The sequence below is a fragment of the Nicotiana tabacum genome, chromosome 17 (assembly GCF_000715075.1).
Source record: "Nicotiana tabacum cultivar K326 chromosome 17, ASM71507v2, whole genome shotgun sequence".
Classification (NCBI taxonomy): domain Eukaryota; kingdom Viridiplantae; phylum Streptophyta; class Magnoliopsida; order Solanales; family Solanaceae; genus Nicotiana; species Nicotiana tabacum.
The window spans coordinates 94,667,325-94,678,602 of NC_134096.1; the positions used below are offsets into that span (position 1 = coordinate 94,667,325).

Here is an 11,278-nt window from a genome sequence, read left to right on the forward strand (position 1 = left end):
TCCACCTACTCAAAACTAAGTGACATAAAAGTGTAAATCAATGTTACTAATAGTTTATATTTAGGTAACTGTTAGTTTGATCACAAGTTTGGAATGATTTAAATTACTATTAAAATTGATTTAACAATTTTCCATGAACCATTAGCTAAAAAACTTTCCTTGCTAAATGTTGAATCTTTTTGAAATTTTGAATAACCTATATACCAAATATAGCCGCAAGATGAGCCTATAACTGTTCTCAGAATTGGTCAAAATCACTACACTAAAAACTGGACATTTTGGTTACACAGAGCTGTTAATAACTACTAGTATATAAAACATTCTTTCGAAAATCAATTCCAAAACATACAAAACAAAAAGAACCGCGACAGATCGAGATACTTGAAAAAATTTCAATTTTATAGTTATATAGACAATAGACGTTGGAGATTTGGTGATAGTGGATGCGAAGGTCATGAGGACCGATGGGATCTTAGGAGTCGAAGACAGAGATAGTAAAAGATCCGCCATTAACACAGCTCGAAACAAGCAGAAATGGCTGAGCAGAAAAGAGAAATGGCTGGTAGTTCTTGGTGTGATACTTCATGCAGTGTACATGCTCAGTATCTTCGACATTTACTTCAAAACCCCAATTGTCCATGGCATGGACCCTGTCCCACCTCGTTTCGTTGCTCCAGCTAAGCGTCTTGTTCTTCTGGTTGGTGCGTTGCACACAACCTGCTCGATGAATTGACACAACGCTAATTTCAGCTCATATTCTTACATTTTTGCATTGAATTGTTTTTTATAATAAAATTGCAGCGGATGGTTTAAGGGCTGATAAGTTTTTCGAGCCGGATTCGGATTCAGATGGAGGTTATAGAGCACCATTTTTGAGGAACATTATTAGGAAACAAGGTCGATGGGGAGTATCACATGCTCGTCCTCCAACAGAATCTAGGCCTGGACATGTTGCTATTATTGCTGGATTTTATGAAGATCCTAGTGCTGTCACTAAAGGTATAACTTTTGCTATACATATATTTCTTGAAATGCTTTAAAATTTGTCATTACTAGTTTAGGCAACTGCCTCTCAAACTCAAGAAGCTCAACAATTTTGCAGGTTGGAAGGCAAATCCTGTAGAGTTTGATTCAGTATTTAATCAAAGCCGGCATATATTTTCCTATGGTAGCCCAGATATTGTTCCCATATTCTGTGGGGCCTTGCCACATAGCACTTGGAATACGTATCCACATGAATTTGAGGATTTCGCTACTGGTGCGTTACAGTCTTCAAAGTATCTGTTTTGATTAAATGTATCATACATGAAAGTCACATGGTTATGTGATAATGAAAATGAAATTTGTTGTTCATACAGTCAATACATAGTAGTAGTGCAGCCACCAATGCTTTTCGGTTCTTGCAAGTCATTACCTAATCCCAGTTTATCAATGCTTTATCAATTTGACAGTGGTTATATGCAGATGCTTCGTTTTTGGATGAGTGGTCATTCGATCAATTCCAGAACCTCTTGAATAGGTCCAATCAAGACCCAAAATTGAAGCATCTTCTAGAACAGGATAAGCTTGTTGTTTTTCTACACCTGCTTGGCTGTGATTCCAATGGTCATGCACATAAGCCCTTTTCGTCCATCTATCTAAATAATGTTAAGGTGGTCGACAAGATAGCGGAAAAAGTTTACAATCTTATGCAGAGCTACTTCAAGGATAATCAGACTGCATATATATTTACAGCAGATCATGGAATGAGCGACAAAGGTAGAATTTGCGTCAATTGCTTTTATATTGTTTAATGAGTATAAATAGATCTTTGACCATGTAAACATGCACGGAAAACAGCTTTTACATGATCATTTATTATATAGACTAGAAGTGCGCACAAGTTGAACTATTTCCATGATGGAAAATTACTTTTCACTTTTCTAGTAAAAGTTGTTTGTCTTTAGTTACCGCGGATTTTTTACAAGGTTTATTCTCTGATTAAGCATCTAAAGTGTAATGTAGTGTAATGACTCAGAGAAAATTCTGGTACAGGGAGTCATGGAGATGGACATCCGACAAACACCGATACACCTCTTGTGGCATGGGGAGCAGGCGTCGGGTATCCCTTGCCAATTTCCCACAGTGACCATCATGAAAATACTGCTGCTCGTTTTATTGATGACCATCTGCATGATACAGCAACACCCTCAGAATGGGGCCTCAGTGGCATGACGAGGTTGGATGTTAATCAAGCTGACATTGCACCACTGATGGTCGATTACCTTATCCTCTTCTAAAAGTCTTAAGTTTGAAGTGCATTACTATCATATCAACGTCTTCTGAAATCTGACACTGATATGATCCCTAAAATTGCAGTCCACTCTTCTTGGTCTGCCATGTCCTGTCAATTCAGTTGGCAATTTGCCACTTCGTTACATGAATCTGAATAAGGTCAGTTGCATTACTATAATGTCCCTGTCTATTTTGCATGGTATGACTATGTGGTGGGTTGGGAGAGATATAGTGGTTTGCTGGTTTTTTGGCTCTATTGCGTTCATCTTTGTATTAAGACTGAATGCAGGTCTTACAATCACTTTTATGTCCAGGCAGAAGAAGTTGAAGCTGTGCTAGCCAATACGAAGCAAATCCTCAATCAGTTCCTTCGAAAGTCACGTATCCTTTCTTAGTAACTCAGATTGTATTTTTACTTATTTATCTTGATTGTTGACATCACTCATCATACATGTGCATATTCCTAATTGTATTTTTGGTTACAATTAATGTCAGTCAAAATAGAAGTAACTCGTAGAAAATTTTGATAGAAATAAAACATATATTAGAACTAAGACAATTTAACAATTTTTGGACCAATATAGAGTAAACGTGATAAAACTAAGTCTTACGCTCTACATTTGGGGCTTGTCCTTTTTTCACCTTTTAAAAACATTAAAGAGAACAAGCTTAATTTTTTGAGTGTCCTTGACAAATATATAGAGTTAAAGCAGTCGACCTCATTATTCTTCAAGCCTTTCAAGCCATTGGCTAGCTATTCATCATTATTGCGTCAAATCGAGCATCTGATTTCTCTCAAAGAGTACGAGACTGCAATGAAGCTGTCTGAACATCTTAGGAGCTTGGCACTTCAAGGACTTCACTATTTCCAGACATATGATTGGTTGATGCTGATGACTGTAATTACACTTGGCTATGTTGGTTGGATGATCTATGTGGTACTCCATGTCTTGCAATCTTATACATCCCTACCTGCAAATATTTTTAGCAAGGAGCAATTACCTAATCCGAGAAGAAGTAAAGTTAAGGTACCTGTTTTGCTCTATACGCACGTGCCTTAGTGTATCCTCCGTATGCTTTGGTTAGATAGAGGAGGGTTGTAAAAGGGCGGTTTAAAAGAAATTATCTATCTGGTTGGTGTTATAAGCATGATAGATCGGTAGGAAAAGGGGGGAGGAAATTGGACATATAAATGCATTTATGCGTGAAAAGTATATGTGTTGTGCAAAATTCAGCTAATTTTCTTCAATCCATTTCAGAGGTGAGACCGTAGTCACTTTATCTATGCATTGTAAAAGGGACGGGAAGGCTCTCCACCAAACTTTAGAAAATTAGACTTATTAATGAAAGATAATTGAAATCTAAGCTGCCCTTCCGGGTAGGAGTAAGGCTGCGTACATCCTACCCTCCCCAGACCCCACTTGTGGGAATACACTGGGTTGTTGTTGTTGTTGTTATAATTGAAATCTAAGGGCAAAGTAGGAGTAGTTATAACCAAGTGGCTTCTGGACATGAATCCTCTTGCCTTTCTTTTTCTTTCAACACCCCAAAAATTTCTCCTTTTTGCCAGGTATTTCCTCTTTCTAAAATGTTCCATAACACTTGCACTCAGAGTTGGGACCATGTTTGCTTATATTATGTCTCTATTCTGCCTGATCTCCAAAGCTATTGAATTGAGCCCTCATCTGGGACTTCTCTTAAGGGAGAACCTTTAAAAATTGAATCATCAGCGTCCTCTATTGGCATATTCATTCTTTTTCTTTATTACTATATTATTTTGGCATTACAAATTGATGTTTTAAAACACATGCCTTCGTACCAAAAAGAAGATGGATATTCTGGAGATTCAGTCTTACGGTAATACTAGAAAAAATTGTTATCCGACAAACTGATTTCCCAGTTTTTCCACTTTCACTTCTATGGACTTTACAAACTGTATTTATTATGTATTTGATTTATGAAGCACTCTCCCCTCATTTTAAATTGTTCCTTGCTTATATTCTTTTCCTTTGGCAGGTACATCTTTTAGGCGGTTTGTCAATGGGAGTAGTGTGCACTGTTCTGTTGGTTGAACAATCTCCTCCCCTTTATCACGCATATGTCGTGATGACAATGTTTCTGTGGACGCAAATATTTAGTGAATATCGATTTCTTAAGGCATTGTGCAGATACTTGTGCGGGAAACCTAATGATTACTATCTTAAACTCATTGCAACTTGTATTTTCTCCGTGATCATTCTTGAGCTTCTGGTGAGGCTCTCCACAGCTAATGCGTGTTCCTTTAGGCAGCAGTGAATTTTTTTCTGAGCACTTCGATATTTTGATCATTATGTGTGATTTACCTTACAGGTGAAAAGCTTCACAGACAGAAAGCTGTATACTTGGTGTTTCTTAACTACAGGGGTTGCGGTTGCTTTTTATCTGTTTCGATCATTACCTTGGAGATCTGGAGTACCAATCTTTGTATGGGTAGCATGTTGGTTTTTGTCCGCTTTTACTCTCCTGCCCCCTCAAATTCCAGAAAACACCCTGCTTGTGTAAGTAACTTCATGTTGATATGTTAACTTGCAAATCCACTTGCAGTAGGTTGATTGAATTCGTTGTACTGAACTTCTGTACGTAGAGTTGCTGGTGGTCTGATGATTATTGCAATTGCCATAATCCTTCGATATGTGGAACTACATGCTAAAGATAACATATATTGGCGTAGTCTCGCTGAACAAGACTCGAAGAAACTCAAGTTCCCCTTGCTCTTTCACTTGCAGGTAAGCCATGACATTCATGAGCAATGTTGTCTAAAATTATCTTAAACTTTCCAGATAGATTTTTGAATTTTTTTTCCACTTGGATTAGATCCTGTTGGTTGGCTTAGCATCTGTGCTGGTTTGGCTTTCAACATCTCATAGAACAGAGAAGCGGGAACTGCTAGTCCTACACCAACTGATGAATTGGTCAATTGCTGGTAGTCTTTTTTGCTTTTATCTGTCTGCCTATGTAGCTCAGTCTTACCTAGAAATATCCTGGGATGTTCTTTGAAAGCAATTAATGCAGCCTGTTACACCCACTTTTCCCTTTAATTGTTTGCTTTCTTTTTCCTCCTTCAATGGGATGTTAAACAATGAATCCTAAGTTTTGTGATTTTAATGTTTCTATAATTTTTTTAAATAATAGGCATGCAATCCACACTTACTTTGTAAGAATTCTGCTGCTACACTATGGCTTCAGGTTCAGACAGCTGCTTCCTATGTTACTGGACTCTTCATCAGCATGGTGCCCCATGTCAAATGCGTAGGACATGAATTTAAGGGTTATACCTTAACAGAAGTCCATGTAACATAGGCTGCATCCTATCATAAATAAATAACATTCGCTGAAGCAGACTATTTTTTCATCTGGCCAAAGCAAGAGAGGAAGGCTCGTGACTGGGATCGAGGGAGGTGCATCAAAGACGAGGAAGGTCGTTATGGAGGAGGCCCGGATTAAGCAGAGATGGCAGTCGTACTTTCATAGACTTCTGAATGAAGAGGGAGACGGAAACATCGTGTTAGGGTAATTGGGGCACTCCGAGAGTCACCAAGACTTTAGGTACTGTAGGCGTATTAAGGTTGAGGAGGTCGTGGGAGCGATGCGTAAGATGAGTCGGGGCAAAGCGACCGGACCAGACGAGATTCCAGTAGAATTTTGGAAGTATGTGGGTAGAGTAGGCTTGGAGTGGCTGACTGGGTTGTTTAATGTTATTTTCTGGACAAAGAGGATTCCAGATGAGTAGAGGTGGAGTACGATGATCCCGCTATACAAGAACAAAGGTGATATCCATAATTGTAACAACTATAGGGGTATTAAGTTACTAAGTCATACCATGAAAGTTTGGGAGAGGGTAGTGGAAGGCAAGGTAAGGAGGGTGGTGTCTATATCAGAAAACCAGTTCGGGTTCATGTCGGGTCGTTCTACTACGGAAGCTATCCACCTTATCAGGACGTTGGTGGAACAGTACAGAGATAGGAAGAGGGATTTGCACATGGTGTTTATTGATCTAGAGAAGACGTATGACAGGGTCCCTAGGGACATTCTTTGGAGATGCCTGGAGGTGAAAGATGTACCGGTAGCTTATATTAGGGCGATAAAGGATATGTATGATGGAGTTAAGACTCGGGTTAGGACTGTGGGAGGTGACTCAGAGCCTTTCCCGGTGGTTATGGGGTTATACCAAGGATCTGCGCTCAGCCCGTTCTTATTTGCACTGGCGATGGACGTACTGACACACCATATTCAAGGGGAGGTGCCATGGTGTATGTTGATCGCTGATGATATAGTTCTGATTGATGAGACGCGAGGCGGCGTTAATGAGAGACTGGAGGTATGGAGGCAGGCCCTGAAGTCTAAAGGTTTCAAGTTGAGTAAGACCAAGACGGAATATTTGGAGTGCAAGTTCAGCGATGTGTCGGGGGAAGCGAACGTGGAGGTAAGGCTTGACTCACAAGTCATCCCTAAGAGAGAGAGTTTCAAGTACCTAGGGTCAATTATCCAGGGAGATGGGGAGATCGACGAGGATGTCACGCACCGTATCGGGGTGGGCTGGATGAAATGGAGGTTAGCGTCTGGAGTCCTGTGTGATAAGAAGATGCCACTGAAACTTAAAGGTAAGTTCTATAGAGCGGTGGTTAGACCGGCCATGCTGTAAGGGGCCAAGTGTTGGCCAGTCAAGAATTCTCATATCCAAAAGATAAAAGTAGCAGAAATGAGGATGTTGAGATGGATGTGCGGGCACACTAGATTGGATAAGATTAGGAATGAAGATATTCGGGAGAGGGTGTGCGTGGATCCCATGGACGACAAGATGCGGGAGGAGGAGCCTAGATTCCCCGGTTAGGAGGTGTGAGCGGTTGGCTTTGGAAGGTACGGGAAAAGGTAGAGGGCGGTCTAAGAAGTATTGGGGCGAGGTGATCAGGCAGGACATGGCGCAACTTTAGATTTCCGAGGACATGGCCCTTGATAGAGAGGTGTGGAGGTCGAGCATTAGGGTTGTAGGTTAGGGGATAGTCGAACGTTTTTCCTCATGTACCGGCTAGTCTGATAGTGTTTTGTCTAGGATTGCTAGCGGTTTTTGTTTCATCACACTATTTTTATTTTTATTATTATCATTATTATTGCCCTTCCCCTTATTTGTTGTCTCTTACGGTGCTGATATTATTTGTCTGGTTTCTGTTGTTGTTATGGATCCTTTGTCTCTTAGCCGAGGGTCTCCCGGAAACAGCTTCTCTACCCCTCCGGGGTAGGGGTAAGGTCTGCGTACACTCTACCCTCCCCAGACCCCACTAGTGGGATTTTACTGGGTTGTTGTTGTTGTTGTTGAAGCATTTGGTAAACCTCTTAGTTTATGTATCACCTAATTGCAATAGCGCAATGCCCTTTGCTCTTTTGTTTCATAACATACATTTTAATATAGAATTTTCTTGAATGATGCTTCCCTGACTTGTTTTTCAGTATAAATGTTCCTTTCCCCTTTCAATGGTCTTCAGCTTAAGTGAAGTTTCATATATTTTATTTTCTTTGTGAAAATTCCGATAACCCTGCGTTTATCATTTGGCTTTTTTCTTTAGGCTTTTCGATGATACTCCCACTCTTTTCAGCTACCGGTCTCTTGCCCAGACTTACATCCATTTTCCTTGGCTTTGCACCTCCCTTCCTGCTTCTATCGATCGGGTATTCCATCATTTTTGGCATGGGCTAGGAGTACACTAGATTTTTATACCATATATGAGTCAGAGTTTGAATAAAGCTTCTGAATAACCTGCAGATATGAAGCTCTCTTCTATGGCGCTCTCAGTCTTGCACTTATAGCATGGATACTGGTGGAAAATGCTTATCTCCATATAAGCAAGTTCAGATTATCATCAGCTCAAGTCAAATCCATGGAGGGTAACTTTAACCTTGCGCATGATAATAGGTGCCTGGAGTTATCTGATATGAGGATCCCATTAGCCTTTGTAAGTTTACGTTCTGCTTTTCTTAATGATGTTATAGACTACTTACAAACAACAAAAAAATAGTGGCATCATTTATTATTTAACATCTTGAGGTAAGGCATAGGGTTTTTCATCCAGCTTTATTGTCTTTGCACATTTCCAATTAGTTATATCGAATCTTCCTTGGATACTGTACATCTTCCTTTCTTCCTTGTTGGCATCATTTCCTTATGTTTTCAGTGCGATGTATTGATAATTAATCACCATCACATACTAAGTAGCACAGATAATTGTGCAGCCAGGAACAACTGGAAAGGCTTCACAATTCATTGTTTTTTAGTTTCAACTTCACAATTTCAAATTTAGCATTGTGTTTGCTCGCCTAAAGCACGTCTACCTTCTCTGGAAGTTGAACTCTTGAAATTTCTTGCATCCAATGTAATGTAACTCAAAAAGTTAAAATGACACATTCAAATCACTTGGTTCACTTTGCTATGCATAGAGAAGGAAAGCTTTGTATAGAAGATTGGGTGTCTTTCGTACTGACTCATATCTTTCTGTAGATTCATTACTTTTTTGGTACACCTCTTGTGTACAGGAGTTTTCCCATCATTTATAAAATTATACTTTACTTGATCAAGAAGAAATGAAATCTTAAAATACGGTGCATAGGGACAGCACTTTTTTTTTTGGTTTTGGGGGGGGGGGGGGGGGTTAAACCTTTTTCCTCTCCCGAACATGTTAGGGCGAAGCACTGAAACAAAATGACATAAAATACCAACTTAAAATAATTAGTCAATGAGGTTATTTGTGAACATTGATAGCATATCAATTAATCTTCCTACATGTTACCATTCTCAAAAAAAAAAATCAATTAATCTTCCTCTATACATATCCAAAAAGGAATAGTCCTCCCTCTGCATTATACTGCCTTTTATGTAAATTACATTTGTCACTGGTCTTAAGATTTGTGAAATTTTAGTTCTAAAGTGGTTCTGACCAGGCCCAATTTGAAGGGACCAAAATGGAAAATAATAACATTTTCCTTAGAAAGTCAAATCCTGGGGAGGAAGTTGGGCCAGAGTGAATTGGTCATTCGCAATTGTGCGCTTCTGATGCAATTTCTGCTTTTTTAGATGGTCTTTTTCAACATTGCATTCTTTGGAACTGGTAATTTTGCAAGTATTGCAAGCTTTGAGATCTCCTCCGTGTATCGGTTCATCACTATTTTCAGTGTAAGTGAAATTGAACATCTTGTTTACAAACCTTTTCCTTTATTTTCCTTTCATTTGTATATGGTGTTATATGAGATTTTTCTTTTGCAGCCTTTTCTGATGGCATCGTTGCTTATTTTCAAGTTATTAATACCATTCATACTTGTCATGTAAGTAGAACTTGCGTATTTTCCTCATCAATGATTCTCAACGAAAAACCACTGTACTTATCATCACCCTTGTGGAGAATCATTAACAAACTGGGAAAATATTTTCATGGCTGATTTCATATTGGCTTCAAAACTCAGTATTGGAGACCAAGAGAATTAGTATTAATATGAAAGTAGAAGCATTTTGGAGTTTCTTGGTCTTTGCTGAGACCAGTGGTGCACTATGGATAACTTTTATTTGTTGGTGGGGCTAACTGCAGATGTGTGTTTAGCGCAATCACTAAATTGGTGCAAATTCCATTGTTGGGATGCTATTTTCTGGTGATCTTGTGCTCAGATGTAATGACAATCCATTTCTTCTTCCTGGTACGTAGTCGTCTTATTCTTCATGGTGTGCAACTCTCTTATGTTTTTTCACCTATATTCCATCCGATGTGTTTTGCTGGGAAAACTCAGGAGTCCAAGTACCAATCTATTCTTTTCTGTATTAATATCTATCAAGCCTTTTGAGTTTACCTCTTTCAGGCATTCTGACTGCATTTTCTCCAGAAATATGATTCTGGGGATTCTTCATGGTTAGGATCGATCTCTTTGACTCCTCTTACTTGTTTTCTTTCTGGTTGGTAACAGGTCCGAAATAAAGGAAGCTGGATGGAAATTGGCAACAGCATTAGCCATTTCGGTATTATGAGTGCTCAAGTTGTGTTTGTCCTCATGCTATTTGCTGGTACAAATGTATTCACGAAAGACATCCTAGTTAGATCAGCTCAGCAGTTTTCTCGTAAAAAAATGTGATTCATTTGATGCTTCATTCTTTTCGATGTCCCACATTTCTGGGTGGCAGTTTTGCTAGAGTAGCAATTAGTTCACACGAATCTTTATATTTGACTAGCTACATGAAGCAAATCGTTCTTTTCGATGTCCCATATTTCTGGGCAACAGGCTTATGGTTCTTTCGAAAACAGAGTGGCTTAGTTATTTCGAATGAATGATGATGAGATGATTAATTCCAATTGTACTTGAAGTAATGGTAGCTGACTAGCTGCTTTGTTGGATTAAAATAGTCTTTTTGTTACTTTTGGTTTGGAGAGCGAAATCATTCCTGGAACTGCAGAAGCAAAAGAAAGGTCAAAGAAATTAAGGGAAATTCTGATTTATTCTTATGTTACAGTCGTACAAAGAAGTATTGCCCCTTTAATCCGTTTGTTGAACACACACAGAACTAGCTCATGGTTAATTCAAGTTTTATTGGTGCATTCAATAACACCAAGTTCAGAGAAAAATGGTGTTATGTTTTGCAGTCGAAATGCTCTTTTTTTTCTTTCTTAGAAGGAAGAAATTTGGTGGAGTTTTTGAGAAATGAGCTGCTTTTATGGCTCATCCGAAAAAGAGAAGTTGATCGTATTTTCTCTCAAATAGGAAGTTTACCGGTCCAACAATTTCACCTATAGATGTTTAGTACTACTTCTATTGTGATGTTCAGATGCTTAATTTAAATTTAATTAATGATAATGGCATATATTTCTGGATCAAGTATTTTTCAAAAATAGGGAGGGAAGGTTACGTTGACTCGCATTACTCTTTCTAATAAATTCAACTCATTTCTTTTCATGCCAAACCAAAATGATACATTCATATACAATGTTTTATATTA

At 38.8% G+C, this 11,278-nt stretch overlaps 1 protein-coding gene across 1 annotated transcript; it reads left to right on the forward strand.

The window, feature by feature from the left end:
• The first annotated feature begins 220 nt into the window (after positions 1–220).
• Positions 221–10,685, forward strand: LOC107794290 (uncharacterized). Its single transcript, XM_016616775.2, has 18 exons — positions 221–701; positions 802–999; positions 1,103–1,258; positions 1,465–1,758; positions 2,035–2,255; positions 2,359–2,433; positions 2,589–2,655; positions 2,977–3,302; positions 4,291–4,524; positions 4,624–4,811; positions 4,898–5,039; positions 5,128–5,236; positions 7,875–7,977; positions 8,072–8,261; positions 9,377–9,475; positions 9,566–9,624; positions 9,885–9,990; positions 10,255–10,685. The coding sequence occupies exons 1-18, from the start codon at positions 455–457 to the stop codon at positions 10,417–10,419; spliced, it is 2,979 nt and encodes a 992-aa protein (XP_016472261.2). The 5' UTR covers positions 221–454; the 3' UTR covers positions 10,420–10,685.
• The last annotated feature ends 593 nt before the right edge of the window (positions 10,686–11,278 follow it).